General features: G+C 39.6%; 1 protein-coding gene across 4 annotated transcripts in view; it reads right to left on the reverse strand.

Annotated features, from left to right (window-relative positions):
- Window positions 1-19,000, reverse strand: part of smyd3 (SET and MYND domain containing 3) — a 69,308-nt gene that overhangs the window by 6,563 nt on the left and 43,745 nt on the right. For all 4 annotated transcript variants that reach the window (XM_071488093.1, XM_071488092.1, XM_071488094.1 and 1 more), the window contains 5 exons: window positions 7,570-7,637; window positions 3,935-4,037; window positions 3,230-3,340; window positions 996-1,083; window positions 82-256 (listed from right to left, as the gene is read on the reverse strand). In XM_071488093.1, coding sequence (XP_071344194.1) covers window positions 82-256; window positions 996-1,083; window positions 3,230-3,340; window positions 3,935-4,037; window positions 7,570-7,637 — 545 coding nt within the window. The remainder of the gene's footprint in view (window positions 1-81; window positions 257-995; window positions 1,084-3,229; window positions 3,341-3,934; window positions 4,038-7,569; window positions 7,638-19,000) is intronic.

Genomic DNA, 19,000 nt, shown 5'->3' on the forward strand with positions numbered 1-19,000 from the left:
TAAATCTGAGGACATTAATGCCATATATGGGTGACACACACACACACACACACACACACACACACACACACACACACTCACCTGTATACTGGAAGTGTCTTCTCCCCATATTTCAGAGCTTCCTCCCAGTGTCCCAGGTGGATGGAGGCATCTAAAGCCATGTCCGTCATTCTGAGCTTGTAGACATTTTCATCAGGCACGTCACCACCAGCAGTTGATAATAAATGACTACAGCTCTGTAGAAGTGTTTGCCAATCTGGAGGGTCATTTAAGGAAGAGCAACACTTAAAACTGGTGTAAATGAAAGCGATGCATTCATTTGTGCATAAGGGAAATCTTATATCTTTATGAAGACAACTTTGTATAAATCTATTGATATCTTTTTGCATAAGACTCTTTTTCAAATGCTAGGCTGTAATGATTAGGTTTAGATACATAATTCTTTAATTTTGTCATTTTTCAGATTTACCTACATGAAAGCACAGGACATATTTGAACTGCACCTCACTTCTAATTTAATGAGGGTCTGAATCATTAAATCAGATTTAAGTATCAACTGCCATTCACCGTCTGACCTCTGAGTAGAAACATTAATACATCGAGACAAGTCTACCTTTTGTGCATTAAGTAATTTAAGACTATAATGAGGGAACGCCTAAAATCTGGCTCATCTCTCACTCAAACACACCTTTCACATTTATCCACATATAATTTGTGCTTTTGCATGATTGTACTTTGCTGGTAACTTGACTTATATATACACCAACAAACCTAAATCACCTGTTGAGTGACTCTTCATTATTTCAAAGCAGTCTATTAGGATAAAAGCATGGCAGTTATCAAGAGCTGAATCTCTAAAATGCTATGTGCCTATGAAATGTTGTTAGTGGAGAGGCCTCGGCTCATTGAATCACCATCCCACAGTACAGTAGATGATGGATGATGACAGTGCTGTGTTTCCATTGGATGTAGTGGATCTTGGATGTAAAGGATACCCGACTCTGCTTTTTGTCCTTCCAGTCTGGGTAGAGCCTCCTTCAACAGGCGCCATGTTGCTTCTTCACCGGACTGCATGAGCCCATCCTGGGCAGAGGGGATTGTAGACATTAAACAAACAGTCTCATGTACACACTTAGCCTATACTGCACCATTCAGAGGAGTAGACAGAGAGAGCATTGAAAAACAGAATAGAATTAGTATTAAAATGATCCCTGCACATTGCATATGTATGTTACAGTGTGCATTTGTGTGCCAGATCAGCATTGATGCACACACAAAGACATACACACACAGATGGATGTGTGTGATTGTGCAGTGATACACCACCGGATCAACACCTTGTATTGGAGTTGTCAAGTCAAGAAGCAAAGTTTAAAGTAGAGAGATTAAGGCTTCATCTGAATACTCAGTGCTCTGGTAAGTTAATGTAGTCTGGTTTAAGTTTCATTTAATACTTAAACCAGACTTAACCTAAATTTAAGTGTAAGATGTTTAAATGTCTGAGAAAACAAAAGATTTTCCTTGCTTTATGTTCATCTTAACACAGACAAAACAGCATGCATACGCACAGATGGGGGAAAAAAAACAATAACACACAAACACAATCTCCCAGGTTTGATGTCAACATCTGTCGCCATGACAACTTTGGGTCACAGCCCAGCAGCCTGCCATCATCATCTGAAGATTAAAGAGAGAGACAGAGAACGACAGAAAGTGTGTGTGTCTGTGTGTGTGTGTGTTGTAAGCAGAACAAAGGTGGGTTGAATAAAATGAATGCCATTGTCCCAGAGAATCAAGTGAGTACTCTCTTGTACCTTATGTCAAACACACACAGACACACACACATACACATGCTTTGTGTTGTGGAGGAGTAAGACCCAAGTGCCATACGCAGCATATGGAGAACAGAGCTAGAGGTGGAAAAGAAGGCAGAGAAATGAAAACGTATAAGTTGAGAAAGAGAGAGCGGGACACTGGAACAGAAAGATGGAGTGGATTAAGATGGATGGAAAAGAAAACTGCAGCTGAAAGACAAGATGATTTTTCTCATTTTTCAGTAAGCGGTCAGAGGGGGTGGGGGTAGGGGGTGAAGAGGTGGAGCATGACAGAGTGACAGAGAGGAAGAGGACGACAGCAGGAGATAAAACAGAAAGTGAGAGTGAGGGAGGAAAAGGAAGAGAGGACAGGAGAGGGTACACTGTAACACGTCACGCACCAATACACTGTTTAAGCCAACAGAGGCATAGCAGAGGTGTGTGTGTGTGTGCATGTGTTTGTGGGAGAGAGAGAGAGAAAGATATATATAGAGAGAGACAGGGAGAGAGAAAGAGAGAGAGAGAGAGAGAGAGAGAGAGAGAGAAAGAGAGAGAGAGAAAGATATATATAGAGAGAGAGACAGGGAAAGAGAAGAGAGACAGGGAGAGAGACAGGGAGAGAGAAAGAGAGAAAGAGAGTGCATGCGCGTGTGTGTGTATTTGAATGTCTGAATGTCTGGTCAACAAGTTTCACGCAAGAACAATTTTTGCAAAGTTAAAATATGAAGAAATTTGGGTTAGGTCTGGTTTAGGGAAGAGCGCTGCAAATTTCTCATACCAATGAAAATACAAGGATGTGCATTAGTCATGATGAGACTGAGGCAGTATTATGTGAGGCACTCCTCTACCTTAATTGCCGTACTTAATGGATTTTAAATCACTTAATGGGGGTTTTGTCTGAGCCTTTAATATTGAAACATACCAGTGACACACTGCTAGACATTGCATGTCACAGAGGTTTCTACACTGGTATAGTAAGACACACCACTCAGTCAGTTCTACTGTTTTATTACTAACAAGTGCTCTCCAAACCAATGTCTTTGTCCATGTTCAGGCTAGATTAAAAACAACAAATCAATAGTTTTCCATGGCAATATTTGCATAATGAATACCACAAATGTGTTCCACAGCAGCCTGAAGAGAAAAAGAGCAGGAGTGATTTTTAATACTTGACTGATTCTAATGCTGTAACATAACTTGGAGCCATTGGAGGGTTGTCTTCAGACATTACTGAACTGCTCTCCATAGCAGGGAAACAAGAACACTAATGGGTATGCCCCTATGAGAGCCTGATGTAAATAATTAAATCAGACTAATGGCTTACTCTGATTATTGGTCATATTTGCGTCTTTATGTGCATGTGAACATAGTATGAGATTGTGTTTTTGTGAATGAAAAACAATCGTGTGCCTTACTTTGTCTTGAGATTTGCATCGTTGGCAGTGGCAGGTAAAATGGTACTGGTCCTCCAGCTGTCTCTGTCGATCTTCAGTCAGAGATAACGTCTCAATGTAACTTATAGTGAGCTGGACACAGAGAGGACAGTTTCATTTCATTACATTTTATTTTGCGTCTCTGATATATTACTTTGCTGTGTTTGCTACACTACAGATCATCGTGGTTAACTGCAGTGTGCTGCAAATAAGATATTTGGAATTGAATTTGTGTAAATTGAGTGCTGAGAGAAGAGATACTGTGTGTGTCTTAGTCCAGATGGTGTGGATGCATCTCATTACATATAGTCAGGAGGGATGATGAAGTATGAAAAATTGGAGAAAACAATGCCAAGTTAGGAGGTGTCAGCTTTGTGTTGCAGTGATATTTCACTGGGCTCCACACCCTTTAATAAAATGAAGTTCATCCATAGACATCCATCAACATTTATTATTACTTGCGCAATAAAATTCAGACAAATAACAGCAGTGATGCTAAGTACATGGAATATAATATGGCCGTGGTCCCTCCATCAATAACAACAGTGAATACAAATCTTCAATAAATACTGCAAATAAAGAACATAGACATAAAGGCCAAGGGCACGTCAAAGTCAATAAAAACAGTTATACACTATGTTGTTAATGTTGCGAAGATGAAGCATGAATTTTTTTTCTTGTTCCTACCTCCTCTTCAGGGTTGATATCACAAACGGCTCTGAGCTGCAGTTTTGTTCCCTCAAACACCATCACACAGTTTGGCCTGCAGTCATGGTTTAACAGAGATAGACTGGGAGAGAGCAAACAAGATGATGAGAGGCAGGAGGGAGAGAGAGCACCAGAGGAAGAGATAGAGGAGTGAAGAGGGAAGAGAAGATGAATGAAGAAAAGTCAAGAGGGTGGAGAGACAGAGAAGGAATGGATTGGGAAAAGAGAGAAGAGAGAGAGAGAGAGAGAGAGAGAGAGAGAGGGAAAGATAAATCAGGAGCAGGTAAGAGAGAAAGGAGGAAATGGGAGAACAAAGAAAGGAGGAGTGTGGAGGAGTAGGAGGGAGAGAAATTTATCTGTTATTAAATATTTAACTTTCAAATGGAATCCTACAAGTTCTTCCTGGCAAATCTGTATATGTGTGTGTCTCCTCAAACCACACTGACTGACTGCAGCTGTTTCACTCAAACCAAAAACAAAAACACAACATCACTTCTCATTTTCCGTATCTCAGTACATCTGCAGCATGCTAAACCACTAGAGAAGACAGACAGCCCATGATAAAGGCTGAGACAAATTTGTACTTGTCTGTGTTTGGAAAAAAAAACAAAACAAGAGGAGCCTCATCCTGCGGAGCCACTGACTGCCTCATGTCCAACTGTTTTGGGATTTTTCAAATTACAAAGACCAGTGTTGACTGAAATTGTTATTTGTGCCAAAATATTTGTGAGAGAAAAAACACATGATGAGTGACACATCTCCCTCAAGATTACCTTAGATCTATCAGCTAGTGTAGTGTGACAGCTGAGGGAAGCCAGGTGCCTTGGTACTCTGTATCCACAGTGCTGTTAGGTGGCTAAATATCTGGCAGTGTAACGAGTCAACCCGTCAAACCTCCATATATACGTTAAGACTAAGAGCTCAAATGAACCATATACTCAGGCAAAAGTTAGACACACACAAACACCGGTAATTCCCTACACAGCGCGACTAAATGAGTACTCTGCCTCTGTCATAACAAATGTCACTCTTTGTTTCTGTCTGTCTTTCAGCCTCACTCCCTCAGAAACACACACACGCACAAATAAATCAGGAAACAATGGGTACCCAACTTCTGTCACAACAAAAGCTTTTGCCTCATTTCCCATATTTATAAGTGATACAACCCAACCCCTTTAGCTGGGTTATAATTCTATACCTTTTATATGTGGCCTACCCTTAACGCAGAGTAAACGGTTAAAAAAATCATGTTACTATTCTGAAATTTACAATTGTAAAGTCTGTGCTTGATGTGCACCGTTCACATGTTAAGACTGTAAACATGCTTACTGATAATGTGATATCTTTAAAAAACATTTTAAGACCTGACTGACCTGTAAAAAGACATTTACTGTCACTGCACACATGGCTGAGAAAAAATACTGAAGAGGTTTGTCTATTTTTATAACCTGCTCCATTAATGGTGGTGCTCTTGTTTGTCATATTCAGAGAGAAAAACAATGGGTGCAAGATATACAGACTGTGTGTGTGTGTGTGTGTATGTGTGAGTGTGTGTTCAGCCTTTGTAAAACCATCAGTAACCCCCTGGCTTTGTTTTACAGCAGAAGTTGCAGGCTGAATATCAACTAGAAATCCAGCCCTCCAAACAATGTTTTTATCTGATGGAGAGCAGCTCATTAGCATACTAATTAGATTAATTAACTAAACCGCATCTCACATTAACATTATCTGATCACACAACTGAGACTAACTGTTGCTGTGAGTGTACAGACAGTACAGGACTATTGTGCTTAAATATAATTGATATTTAATGGGAGAAAAGGCTCAATACTGAAAATTCTAGTCTTTTTCATTGTCATTAGCATCTTTATTTCTCAGTTAGGGATTCTCTGGCTGTCTCACACATCAATGTGAAAACACCCACTGTAATACTATACTGAAGCAGCAGCTCTAAAGTTTTCACATGACACATACACAATAATTACTTAAAGCTAAGTCACCTGCTTATAGAAAATATATAAAAAGATAACTTGATTAAAGTAACAGTTAATTTCTAAGGTCTAGGAGTACAACTTTCAGCAAGTCCTCATTCATTTTCCCACATTATTCTCTCAGGGACTCAGCCCGTCTTTAAAATTTTATGAATTCACAGGTTTGAATGTTACTTTTCCAATTAAAGGAAAGCATAAAGATGTTCATGTTTAAATGTGGTTGACCCACATGGTCATTATTATTCATGTCGCCTAATTAGAGCCCTTCTCAGCACAGTGTGGGTGTCTGAATATGTCCACTTTTGTCTTGGTGAAAAATGCTCTCAAATTGTCTCCAGTAGAGCAGAGTCTGGTAAAACTATTTTACATAAGAGAGACAGATGCTTCCAGACGCAGCGAAACACCTTTGACCGGTGTGCAACCCAGAAACATCTCTCTGGTCTTTGAATCATATTGTTGCTTGATCCTTCTTCCTGTTTTCATTTCAACATATTTGTGTGAGGATTTGGCTGAAGTTAGACATAGGTTTAGGTAACACTGAGGTGATATGAGGCACATGGTTGGGGTAGATTACAACAAGTGAATAAAGGTGTGTATTATCAATCCAGCTGTGAATTGTTTCGCTCCTGATAAAGAGCTCAGAGGATAAGATTTTACATCATATTTTCAATGGGCCAATTAGCAGTGAATGAGAGGCAGACAGAGGCATGGATGAGCTTAGCAGAGATAGAGAGGAGAGTGAGAAAGTCAGCAAATAAGAAAAAGAGTTTTTGACATACAGCAGAGAGAAAAATGAACAGACTGATGGGGTGAACAGAGGTGTAGCCTCGCCAGAATAATCCCCCTCTTTTCAGCAAACCCATGGTTGCTAGGCAACCTAAAATATGAATAGGCAGGGGACCATCCTGTGAACAGGCCCATCATTTATGGATGAGTTACGACACAAAACACACTCACACCGACACAGACACACATGGTTATGCTGGGCTTTGGTAAAGCCACTGTGACCATCTGACATCTCAGCACCAGCCAGATAAACTGGCTGAGATACCTGCAGTGTGTGTGTTTGTGTGTGTGTGTGTGTGTATGTGTGAGTGTGGGTGTGTGTATGTTCGTAACAACACTAGCAACTGCTCAATAATCCTACCCTATTCACCCAGAACTCTGTAAAGGCATTACAGTGCACTGCTTTGCTCTGTGTGTTTGTGTTGTGTGTGTATGTGTGTGTGTGTGTTTCACTCCTGCCTGCATGCCAAACATGCAGTCTCATACACACACACACACACACAGAGTTATAATATTCTGTCAACATTCATTTTCAAGTTTTCGCCTCAAAACAAAAACCCCTTTCTTCCTTGTACTTGAAAGAACTGCCAGGAAAATAGTGAAAAGAGTGTGTGGATGTGTGTTGTGGGGTGGAGGATGGTCGGGATATGGGTGGGGTTGGGTAGGATGCAGTGATCTGGCAGGTAAAAAAGCTAGATTTACATTTTGTGGCATTTTCCAGAGACATGGACACTGTATAACAAAGATTATGAGCTAGATTGAAATTAATGATGCTTTTTAGATGTGTATGTTTCACACATTGCCCTTTGTGTGTATGTGTGTGTGTGCGTGTGTTACCTCGGATACAGCCCAACTCCAATCTCTTGCAGCTCTGCGTCACTGATGGTGAAACAATTACATGTCACCTATGGGAGAGAAAGAGGGAAACAAAGAGAGAGAGAGAGATTATTTGTTAAATTGCCTCAGGGAACCAACAACAATAACTTTCATCATTTATTCTGAACATTTTTACACATCTCTAACATGACATGCTTCAAGATAAATAGTGTTGGATTGGATAAAATTACATCCTATTTATCAACTGAGATAACACAATTTTTCAGTGATCATATACAATGATTTTTAATTGAACAAGTGTTTTGTTGTTTTTTTTCACCAGAGGTCTGTGAAAAGAGAAAGTGAAAAAGAGTAAATGTTTTAAGATAGTATTCATCAAAAACTACACGGACGAGACAGATGGAAGAGGATAACATTCAACAAAATACTCTCAGTAATTCCTTTGGAGTAGAGATGGTATGAAACCAATGCATTTCATTACATATGCATAAGAGAGGAAGGACAGGAGGAAAAGAGGGGACAGGATAGGAGATGATGAAGACCAGAGGAGGTGCAGTAAAATTTCACAAATCACAGAACTGTAGACTGTAAAGCTAATGGCTGTTTAGTTCAATGAGTTACACATATTTCAAACCATAAAACCAAAATGAATACATTTCTGTTACACAGCATAAACTGAAGACAGTATGTGAACCCTTAAAAATTATCTGCATTTTTGACTAAATCTGCCTGAAAATATTGTCAAAATCATCATCTGTTACATTAATGAACAAACTATATATTTTGAGTAATAACAGACAAATCATTGTATTGTTTTGTCCATATTGAAAACATCAAACATTCACAGTATAGGCTGGAAAAAGTATGTGAACCTCTCAGCTAATGACATTAACAAAAGCTAATTAGAGTCAGAAGAAGAGTCCAATCGGTGAAACCACAATGGAGGTGTGGGTTAGAGCTACAAAGACTTATAAAAAAGTCATCTCAAAGGGTTTAGATACTCATCAGTCCACAGTGAGACAAACTGTCTCTAAATGGAGGTGATTTAGTTCTGTGGCTACTCTCTCTAGAAGTGTTCAGCTAAGACAACTCCAAACTCCACAACGCAGTATGATCTGTAACATCGCAAAGAACCTCAGAGTAATGGCTAAAGGCTGGAAGGAATCATTGCAGCTGGTTAACATCTCTGTTCATGAGTCGACCATATGCAAATCATGGAGCATGGTGTCCTGCTATGGACACCACAGAGGAAGTTGCTGCTTGCCAAAAAAACATTCCTGTGCCTCTGAAGTTTGCCAAAGAGCAGCTTGACACTCCACAACACTACTGGGAAAATGAACTGATGAAACTAAGGTTGAATTGTTTGGAAAGAATGTGCAGCACTACATATGGTGTAAAAAGGGCTTACAAACAGGAAAACATCATCCTGAAGGTGAAGTAGGCTGAAAGGAGCGTCATGATTTGGGGTTTTGCTGCCTCTGGACATGGACAGCTCGACATCATCAAGGGGAAAATGAATTCCCAAGTTTATCAGGGTGTCTTACGAAATAATGTCATGGTGGCTGTCCACCTGCTGAGGCTCAGTAGAAGTTAGGTGGTACTGCAGGACTATGATGTTAAACACTGACATACATCTACTACAGAATGACTTCAAACAAAGAGAATCCTCCTTTTGGAGTGGCCCAGTCAGGGCCCAGACCCAAATCTGATAAAGATGCTGCGACATTAATTGAAAAGAGCTGCTGACACCAGATATCCTGAGAACATGACTGAGCTGAACCAGTTCAGTAGGAAGACTGGTCCAAATTCCTCCTGAACATTGTGCAGGTCTGATGAGCAGCTACTGAGGTCATTGATGGAGGTTCGACCAGGTATTAAATCCAAGGTTTCACTTACTTTTTCCACCAGCTCTGTGAATGTTTAATGAGTGTGTTCAATATGGACACAAAAGATTACAGTTGTTTGTGCTATTAGCTTAAGCACATTGTGTTTGTCTGCATTTGTGACTTTGATGAAGACCAGATCATATTTTATGATCAATCAGTGCAGGAAAACAGGTGATTCCAAAGGGTTCATTTACTTTTTCTGGCCACTGCACTGTAAAAAAGCAGAAATATTTTAGAGCTGCTTTAGTATAAATAATAACTATTAATAATAACTACTCATAAAATAGCAACTCTTACCACACTTGTCTTGTGACTCTTGTAATGTGTTCTCCGGTTGGTCCAGACAAAAATTTCAACAAGTTCTTGGTGGATTGCCAACACTTGTTTACCAGCAACAGCTCAGTATTTCACACATAGAAAACGCTAATGTTTTGTTCTAGTGTTTCTTTTTTCAGCTGTTTGTTATTGGATTTAATTATAAATTGGATATTATTAATTAAATGTCTTATTGTACTAAAATACACATATTGCACAGGGAGTCAGGAATTTTACCTCCTAAATATACAACTAGAACTATAACAATCTAAACATTGGGTAAGGTTTGACACTTGCATGAATAAACTTCCCACAATGCATCGGTGTAACCTGCATAATTTAGAAGACACATTTCAGAAATATATTAATGAAAGAGCCAAAGCTTTCAGGAGACAGAGGAGGGATTTCAAATAAGCAAGAGATGGTCTATATCTGTTGAGTTGGTGCAGAGATGGTTTTAATGATAAAGTGCCTGAAGAAGTTGTTTAATAAAGAGAGACAGTGAGAGTTGATAAAAGGGAAATCAGCAATAAACACACAAAAACCTAGAAGTTAACAAATAAATGAAAGGAAAAAAAAAGAAACACTAGAAAAAAACACTAGTGTCTTTGATGTGTCAGTTACTGAGCTAGTGCCGGTAAACAAGTGTTTTTCTGTGGTTGTGGGTCGTGTGGGTATGTTACAGTGGGTTTCCCTGCCCCGTGCAGAAAGTAGATGAATAAATGTAACTTTAGTAACATTAGTATTCAGACTGTCAGAGAAGGAGGCAGACAGAGAGAGGGAGGGTAAGATTTACAGTGAGCCACAGCCACATGTTCTCCATCCTGCTGATGTTCACACCAGAACCAGACCTCATCAAACTGATTTGACTTGAATCTGCTCTGGTAATAAACATTAGACTCTGTCCTCATGGGGTATGAGGGTCTTTACTCAACTTATTCACCACAAAGCCGGGGAGGGAATATGGTGGCATAAAACACTGACGCGCACACATAAATCTATCTTTCTTCCTCTCACACAGACACACACACTTACACACACTTCATTGTTATTCAGTTGTTCTTACAGACATCTATCGTCTGTGCCATAAAGCATGCATTAATGTGCAGGAGACAGAAACATCACATAATCCAGCAATAAGCTGAATACAAATAACAATACATCAAATGGCCCAAAAAGTTCCTTTACTATTGGGAGAAATTTGTAATACTAATAATAGTAATACTTATATTTCTTTGTTGTTAATAATAATAATATATGAATACGTTTGATAAACGTTGTATAGTATATATGGTTCTATGTTGTACTGTATGTCTGTTGCATGCATATGCGTGTAAAGCCAACTGGCAAAGACACCCAGATGTAAACACAGATCTCACATTTGAGAAACTGGAAACCAACAATAGCTTGGAAATGCCTGGGGTGGGAGGGCTGATAAAGTGAAGAGAGAATTTAAACAAACAGCGGTAGGATACAGCTTTCTATGTCACACACATTCAAATACACACACAAACACACACACACACACACACACACACACACACACACACACACACACACACCCCAACTCTCTTGGGATGAGAATCAATCTAGCAGAACATCCACATCTGCAGAGCCGGCTGGTGGACACCTTTTGCATCCTGAATACACACACACACACACACACACACACACACACAGATACACAGACACACACAAAAATGTACAAGTGGGCCTCCCTGTGTTACAGAAAAAGTACACAAAAGCGACTTGCTTCTATTTGACTCCAATGGCTTCATCTTATGTTTCCCAGACCCCCTGGCCCCCAACTTCTTTTCTTTCTACCTCTTCATTAACTCAGTCCAAATCCATCCACTACAGAGCTATCCCAGAATCTTTAGTGAGGAATGGAAGTGAACTACAAAGTTCTCCAACAGTAAATGTCAACCATTGTTAAACTTGGGAAACTAAACCACGGGACAATGGACAAATACAACTTTAGACTGTCGTGACCGGCTCAAAACCCATGACAAATAATGGGAGGTGGCACAAAGAGTTAAATCATACCATTAATTTATTAAACTCTAACCAAAATAATGGAGTGAAAATATCAGGTTATGGGATGTGACAGACAGCAAATCAGTATTGCAGGAGTGTTTGCATGAGTGAAGAAATAAGATATGAAGTGTTGGATGTCAAAATAGGAAAAAAAACAAACAAAAACAAACAAAAAAAAAAAAACATGAGCATGGAGTGTGGAGCACCAGGAGCAGAGTTTCCCCTTCCTTTCTCCCCCATGGCACGGGTAAGAGTGAGTATTTATAGTCCTGAGAACACAGGGCCCAGGTGTTCCCGATACTCAATAACCCGGCCACAGCTACTGGGCAACACAGAACACTCAAAGACAAGCAGCCAGCCCAGCAGCCAAAAGAGGCGGGGTCATTACAAGAGCATGATCTTTTGCTGTGATTTTCTTACATTGCTTTTAGAGGTGGCTTTAGACTAGAACTGAAACAATTAGTCAGATATTTACATATTTTTTAAGCAAAAATAAGGTTAGGATGAGCGATATTCTGAAGTATGGATATTTAGAGGTTTTCCTGGACTTTTGTCATAGTAAACCTCTATTTCTCTGGGTTTTGGACAAGCAATTTGCATACATCACACTGAGCTCTGGGACATTAAAGGTCATTTATGACCATTAATCAATTACTAACTGGCAGATTAATCGACAATGAAACTAATCATTTGTTGCAGGAGATGTAGGGAGGTTAAACTTTTTCAAAGAAGAATGTCACTTTGTCCCTTAACTTCCTTGCCTGTATCGATCAAGTGAATGTATTTTTTTTTTAATCAGCTCAAATTTAGTCTACAGGAAATACTGTCTGCTTTGGAGATGTGAGGCATTTGCAGAGAAACAGCACATAATATAACACCACAACTGGGTGAACATATCATCCACCAGTAACCATGGTGATGGCCATCTTCCCCTCATCATAAGAGCGTCCTACAGTTAACCTGTTTATTTATAACCTCCCTTTTAATAAATAGAGCCCTCCAGTGTAACAGTGAGTGTGAGTTCGTATGAGGTGGCATTGTGGTGAAGTGTCAGTGAAGAGGGACCAGTCTTAGAAGAAGGCAAGCGAGAGATGTTACAGTGTGTCCAGAGCTACTTTCTATCCATCTTGAGTGAATGAATTATATTCCACCAACTGGACTGAAAAGAGCACGCCAGCAAATAATAAAAGAACTTCTTAACAGCAGATTCTTAACGGGGATTACAGGCCTGATACGTATGATTCAGTCATTGCCTTTGTGGAGAATTATACAATTACCGCATCTGTACAAAAGATACCAGAGCAAGCATCTTGTCTGCAAGAGTTTTCTTCAGAGTGGTGTTGAAAATGTCAGTCTGGACATCCATTCATTTGCTTGCTCATTTATTTTTCCGCCTGTCACACTCAATATTTCTGATGATTAGATTTGGATGAAATGTGTAGAAATTACCAATGTGAGATAGAAGAAGAAAGAGCAAAGACAGGCAAATGAGTGAAGAGTGTGGTGAGCAGCCTGTGATGTGGAAAATGGAAAATAAGATCAAAAACACCCCCTGTATCCAAAATGTCATCTTCTGAAGGGAGATTTAAAAACAAGCTGTTGGTAAATTTTGGACTTCATACTGTAGCTTCTGAAAACATGCAGTAATATTTAGGCTAACAAACACCAGGTAGCTCTTACAATGTAACAGAAGTAACTACTACACTGATTTTAAGACTTCAGTTCTACTAAGGAGAGATTTTTTTTTTTTTAATTAGTTAGATAGTCAAGGAGAGTTTGCTAGTTTCCGGCTTTTTCTGTTTACCTGTGCTTTCTGTGCTTTCTGCTAGTGTCTCTCATGTAGTGGAGTCCTACAGAACTTTGAGAATAAATTTGCCATCTAATCTATGACTAAATGGAAAGACATTTTAAGGTAGTCTTGTCAGAGTTCTTTAAATTGCTAAAATAAAACTGTAATAATTCTGTTCATTTCATTATCACTTATTCATTATCAAACCGCCAGAAGCAAATCTAACTCAAAATGTTTCAATGTCCACTGCTCATCTGAACACTTTTTCTTGAACTGGTAACTCGGCTGGTCAGGTTCTGGAGACTTGACGATTTGAAAGAAAGTCTCACTTTCAGTTATTCTTTTGGTCCTGATCTCTGTCGCTCAATGAAAATTGGATGCGGGAGGCAGCTTAGAAATGCAACCTGCACCAGTTTTTGCTGCTGAGATGAAATGAGGACGGATGCGATTAAATCAAAACCAAAACTTGTCCATCATGCTACTACTGAGGAGTTGGAAAACACTGAGATGATAATGTTAACCTGTGTGCTCACAGTAAACTCAGCTGCAGGACTGCACTGTGACTGCCTGTGCTGACATTAAGTATTCATGGAGGGAAGGGCAGATCAAAATGATTTCAGTGACATTTTGGAAACATATACGGGTGGAACATTTCTAAGAGGGTGGATGGGGGTTTGGGACGGTGGGGGAGCGGGGAGGTCCTGTCATCTAATATTGGAGGCGTTGGATTGGTTTGCTTTGTCCTGTCATGTCAGTTCAAAAACCTTGTGACTGGATGGTTTATGTCTTTAATGTTGCTGGAATCGGTTCAATTACTGTCAATCTGGGAAAAACAACAAAGGCCATCAGGCGCCATCAAAGGCCGCATCTGTGTGTGTGTGTGTGTGTGTCTGTGTGTGTGTATGTGTGTGCTATTAATGCTTTGATAAAGTATTTATGACCTAATCACGGTTCTTTCATCTCTCAATAGACAGGCAGACAAACATATTCAGAATTACTGAGGAACTATGAAGGAAAAAAACGAGGCTAAACATCATCTCCTCACTCGTACACTGTTGCATCAACACACTTTTTTAGCTTTGATCATTATCAGTATCTCTCTCTAACTCTACTACCACGTTTGTTACATTACTGTCACTGCAAATGGGCCAAAATGTGCACATTTCACCTCACAGTAGCAATAGACAATATTTGTTGATATGAACAATGGAGCACATGGATGCTCGTATGTGAAAGGAGTTGCTCGTAGTGACGAACCATCAGAGAAATATCAGCTAACTCTCACTTATTGCATCTTTCAGTTAATTGTTTTGGGTTTTTCAGTTTTTCAAATAGTTCATTCGTTTACACACAACATAGGGCAAACTCAGTGAGGAGAATGACAAAAAGATTTTTTCCACATGCAGAGTCAGTTCACACAATGAAATGTACTGTATCACCACCTAAACCAAATACTTGCGAACATGTTAACTACTTCAGGGACAATTTTAGACATTTCCATGCAGCTGAAGGCCTGGCATGCCGTACAATATCCAGTGTATGCATTTAAGAACTCTCTTAAAAAGCTCTCTCTGCATTTAAACACCTACTGTCCATAAAGATTTCGTTTATCTGTGATGTGAATGTAAATTTCCTAAAAAGTGGTTTCCTGCTGGTGAGCAGGGAGCCAGAGTTTATTGCTAAGTTGCCTCCTGAGCGAATGGAGGCAGAACAAGAGTCCCTCACTGCAGTGCAGACGGGTTTGTCTGTAGGTGACAAGGTTATGTCCTGATGAGATGACCCCTCAGGAGCAGTCAGCGAACTGTTCTGTGTGCACCAGCTGCCACAGAGTGCAGTGTGTGAGTGCTTTTTCCTGTGCTTGGACACCACAGGCAGAAAGCTCCTGTCAAGTGCTACAGTTAAAATCCACAACATTATTTTATAGCCTGAGGTCTGAGGTGGAGCTACAGTACCATCTGAAGGACATGTCCAACTAAATCAGTGTCTGTCTCCCCTCGACTGGATAGATGACAGCTGGCAGTTAACTTTATATTTATGCCTCCTATTCTGAGTTTAAGTAAATTTTTTCTGGTACCACGGAATTAGTAAGTTTTTATGTTGTATGATAGTTTACCACTACACTTGGTTGCTTATATTTGCTTATGTCATTCCCCCATCTCTTGCTCCCTTTTTTTTTTATCCCTTTAGGTTTTTCTACATTGACTTTCCAAATTACTCTTAGAAGCCTACATTCACCCTAGTCCTGGCCCTTTTCATCTTAGGAGCTAGATCTATCTAAGTTAAATTAAATTAATTCTTTCAATTAAATGACTTGAAAACTAGGCAAATGCCAAACAGAAATTACCTTTCAAAGCCTCTAAGTCTTCAATCAAAGTAGGGAAAAAGAAGAGGAAAGGAAATAGTGAAATAGTGAAAAGTGATTACCGTATGTATATTCGGTATATATTGTCTGATATTTTTAATGAAAAAAATGTAATAGAGTTCATTGCACCCCTAACACACACACACACACACACACAAGTCTGCCTTGGTTTAAAAAAGCATAAAACAGCCCAACCACTTCAGGAATGGAAGGGGGGATAGTGTGAGAGAAACAGGGGATAAGAGAATGACATGGGGAGGAAAATGGGGGAGAGGAGGAGATAAGACGCTGGGAGACAGGTGGAAGGAGACAGTTAGGAAGCAGCAGGAAGGTCGGAGGGGTGTAGAGGGAGGTGTGAGAGGGCTAATGTCAGAGGAGGGAGAAAAGACTTGAGACAGAAAAGAGATGAGGGAGGAGGAAAGTGGAGCAGAAATGTGTTTAACTCAACAGTAAACTTGTTAGTGAAGTTGCTTAGCGTGAAAAAGAGCGGGAGGGCTGAATTAGAGTGCACCCTGGGAAAACAATGAGCAGAGTAGCAAGTGGAAGGCCACAGAGGGAAAAACTGTAAGAAAACAGAAGCTTTGAAAAATGTGGCCCAGGAGCCAAGAGGTTTTAGACCCTGGATCTGTCAGAGACTGTAACAAGATTTTCAGATGGTTGCTCTGTGATACTGTGAAATGTTAACATACACTGATAAGTCATGTTAGGTGACACTTAGCTACTTTACTTTAAGTGGGAAAACTGCAGCAGCTTGGAGGCAACAGTAAATGGTAAAGAGTGTTAAATAGTACAGTGTTTTATCTGGCTGCATATTTTTTTTCATCACACAAACTTTGGGTTTATTCACAAGGGCTGTCACAATTTCAGATTTTCACTATTTGATTATCAAAACAATTCATGATAACAGTATTATCACAATATCTATAAAAAAAACTTCAAGTCAGATTCATCTTTCACTTTGTTTATTGTGCGTTTGGTCTTTTTTGACAAATTAATTTGACTCAAATATGAGTGTAGGGACGCAGAGAGAAAGTCTGTAACTGTAAATGTACAAAAGCATAGAACAATGGATAGTGGAAAGGGAACTAGATGAACTGATAAACAAAAGATACACAGGGCCTAACATCTGCCATCATGATATTATCATATGTGTATCATTAACACAATATCAACATTTCTTTTCTAAATTTCACAGCTATTGTTAATACTGATATATCAAAACACCCCTAGTACTCACATAAAATGGTCATAGCGACAGTATGTCTAACACTGGACATTGACGTCATGGAAAACCTGCTACACCTGTCAAATGTATTTATTTGCTTTTACAGCCATTAACTAGATGGAAAAACATTTGCAAGATATATCAAATAATATCCAGGTAAACTACAGTGGCTGTATGAGGTCTGTTTATGGCTCTTTTTAAAATGGATTCATTCAATCTTTTGGTTCAATTGCTATTGTGGTCAAAGCCCAAGACTACCATCTGACAGACACACACGCACACACACAAATACTGTTTACACACAGCTATAAACAACACCTTGAATTTCCAGCATACCCATGTGTGTGCTTGAATCCTCACAAACAACTACTATATGGTGCACGCACACAGAACTCATGCTGTCTCTCACACACTCACTCACACTCACTCACACTCACTCACACTCACACACACTCACACACACTCACACACACACACACACACACACACACACACACACAAGCCCCGGGCTGTAGGCAATCGAACACAAGATTGCCTCCTGCTCTCTAATGACTTATTTCCATGCTGATACCCAATCATCTCCTAAAGAAATGAGAAAAGAAATTCGACATGTGTTTTTGTCAAGTTGGCACATTTTCAGCTGATGAGCCACTAAGCTCCTGCACCCATGTGTGCACAGAGACACACGCACACACAGTTCACTTTACACATATACACTGAACATGCAGACCTCAGGCACACATATGGAATACGAAAGCAGATTCATGGAACAGACTGTACATCACTGACACCCACACACAAAAAGAAATGTGTGTATGTAAATGTGTTAATATCATATTAGTTTCCTAAGAAGTAACAAATTAATCTTCCCTGATGTTTGAAGAATTAATCCCTTGGCCATTTTTTCTTCACTCCCTCCTGTTGCCCATCAACATCATTTTGTAAACACAATCCTAAGTAAGCTGCTTTGTTCAATAAAGGTTGACTTTTGAATATCATTGCAAGATAACATGATTTAACCAGCCCTGTGTGTTGTGGTGGCTCAGATGGATAAACTCTACAGCATTCAACAGATGCCACAGCATCATTAAGGCTCCAGCAGTACCTTATCCCTTCTCTTCCTTTTCATCAGCGTTAATGAACAAATATTGCAAATATTGCATAAATATGTCATCTTGGCACATGAAATGAACAAACTGAGCCCTCCCATCCATATTAAAAGCTGAGGAGCCATTCAGCAATGTTTCTAACCATTAACTCTTTCAAGAAAGCAACTCAGTGGCCAAGAGTAGAAGACTTTAACAAGTACTAAGTGTGGAGCTCTTAAACGTGAAGCTGTTTGATCAGTGAGCAGTAAAGGTTACACAACAACCAGCACTGATTTTCAACACAATGTGCATACAACATACACAAACCCCACCACACAGAGACACAGTAGGGTTTATGCAGTAAATCACTGAGGTGAGTGCGGCCTACAGCTGCAGAACATCTAGTATAACTGCCACTTATGTGACCTGAGAGGTCGAAGTATTTTCTGTTCCACTCCGTTGCTCCATTTCTCTGACCACTGATTTTCTGTTTAGTAACAAGAAAAGAAAGAAAGAAATGAGGCAAGAGAGAAAGCAAACAAGACAGTTACATAAAACAAGGATGCAAGATTAATAAAAACCAGAAAAGAAAAACAGACAAATTTAGCCAAGCAGACAGTCCGAGGACAGGTTAAATAAGAAGGATGGGGGTGGGTACAGATAAAAAGACCGGGTTATTGTTTTCAGAGCAGTATTCTTTGTCGGAAATCGGTTTTCACTGCTTGACTG

The sequence above is a fragment of the Trachinotus anak genome, unplaced genomic scaffold, assembly GCF_046630095.1.
Source record: "Trachinotus anak isolate AG129_WGS33_773 ecotype Australia unplaced genomic scaffold, CSIRO_AGI_Tana_v1 ptg000011l, whole genome shotgun sequence".
NCBI classification, from domain to species: domain Eukaryota; kingdom Metazoa; phylum Chordata; class Actinopteri; order Carangiformes; family Carangidae; genus Trachinotus; species Trachinotus anak.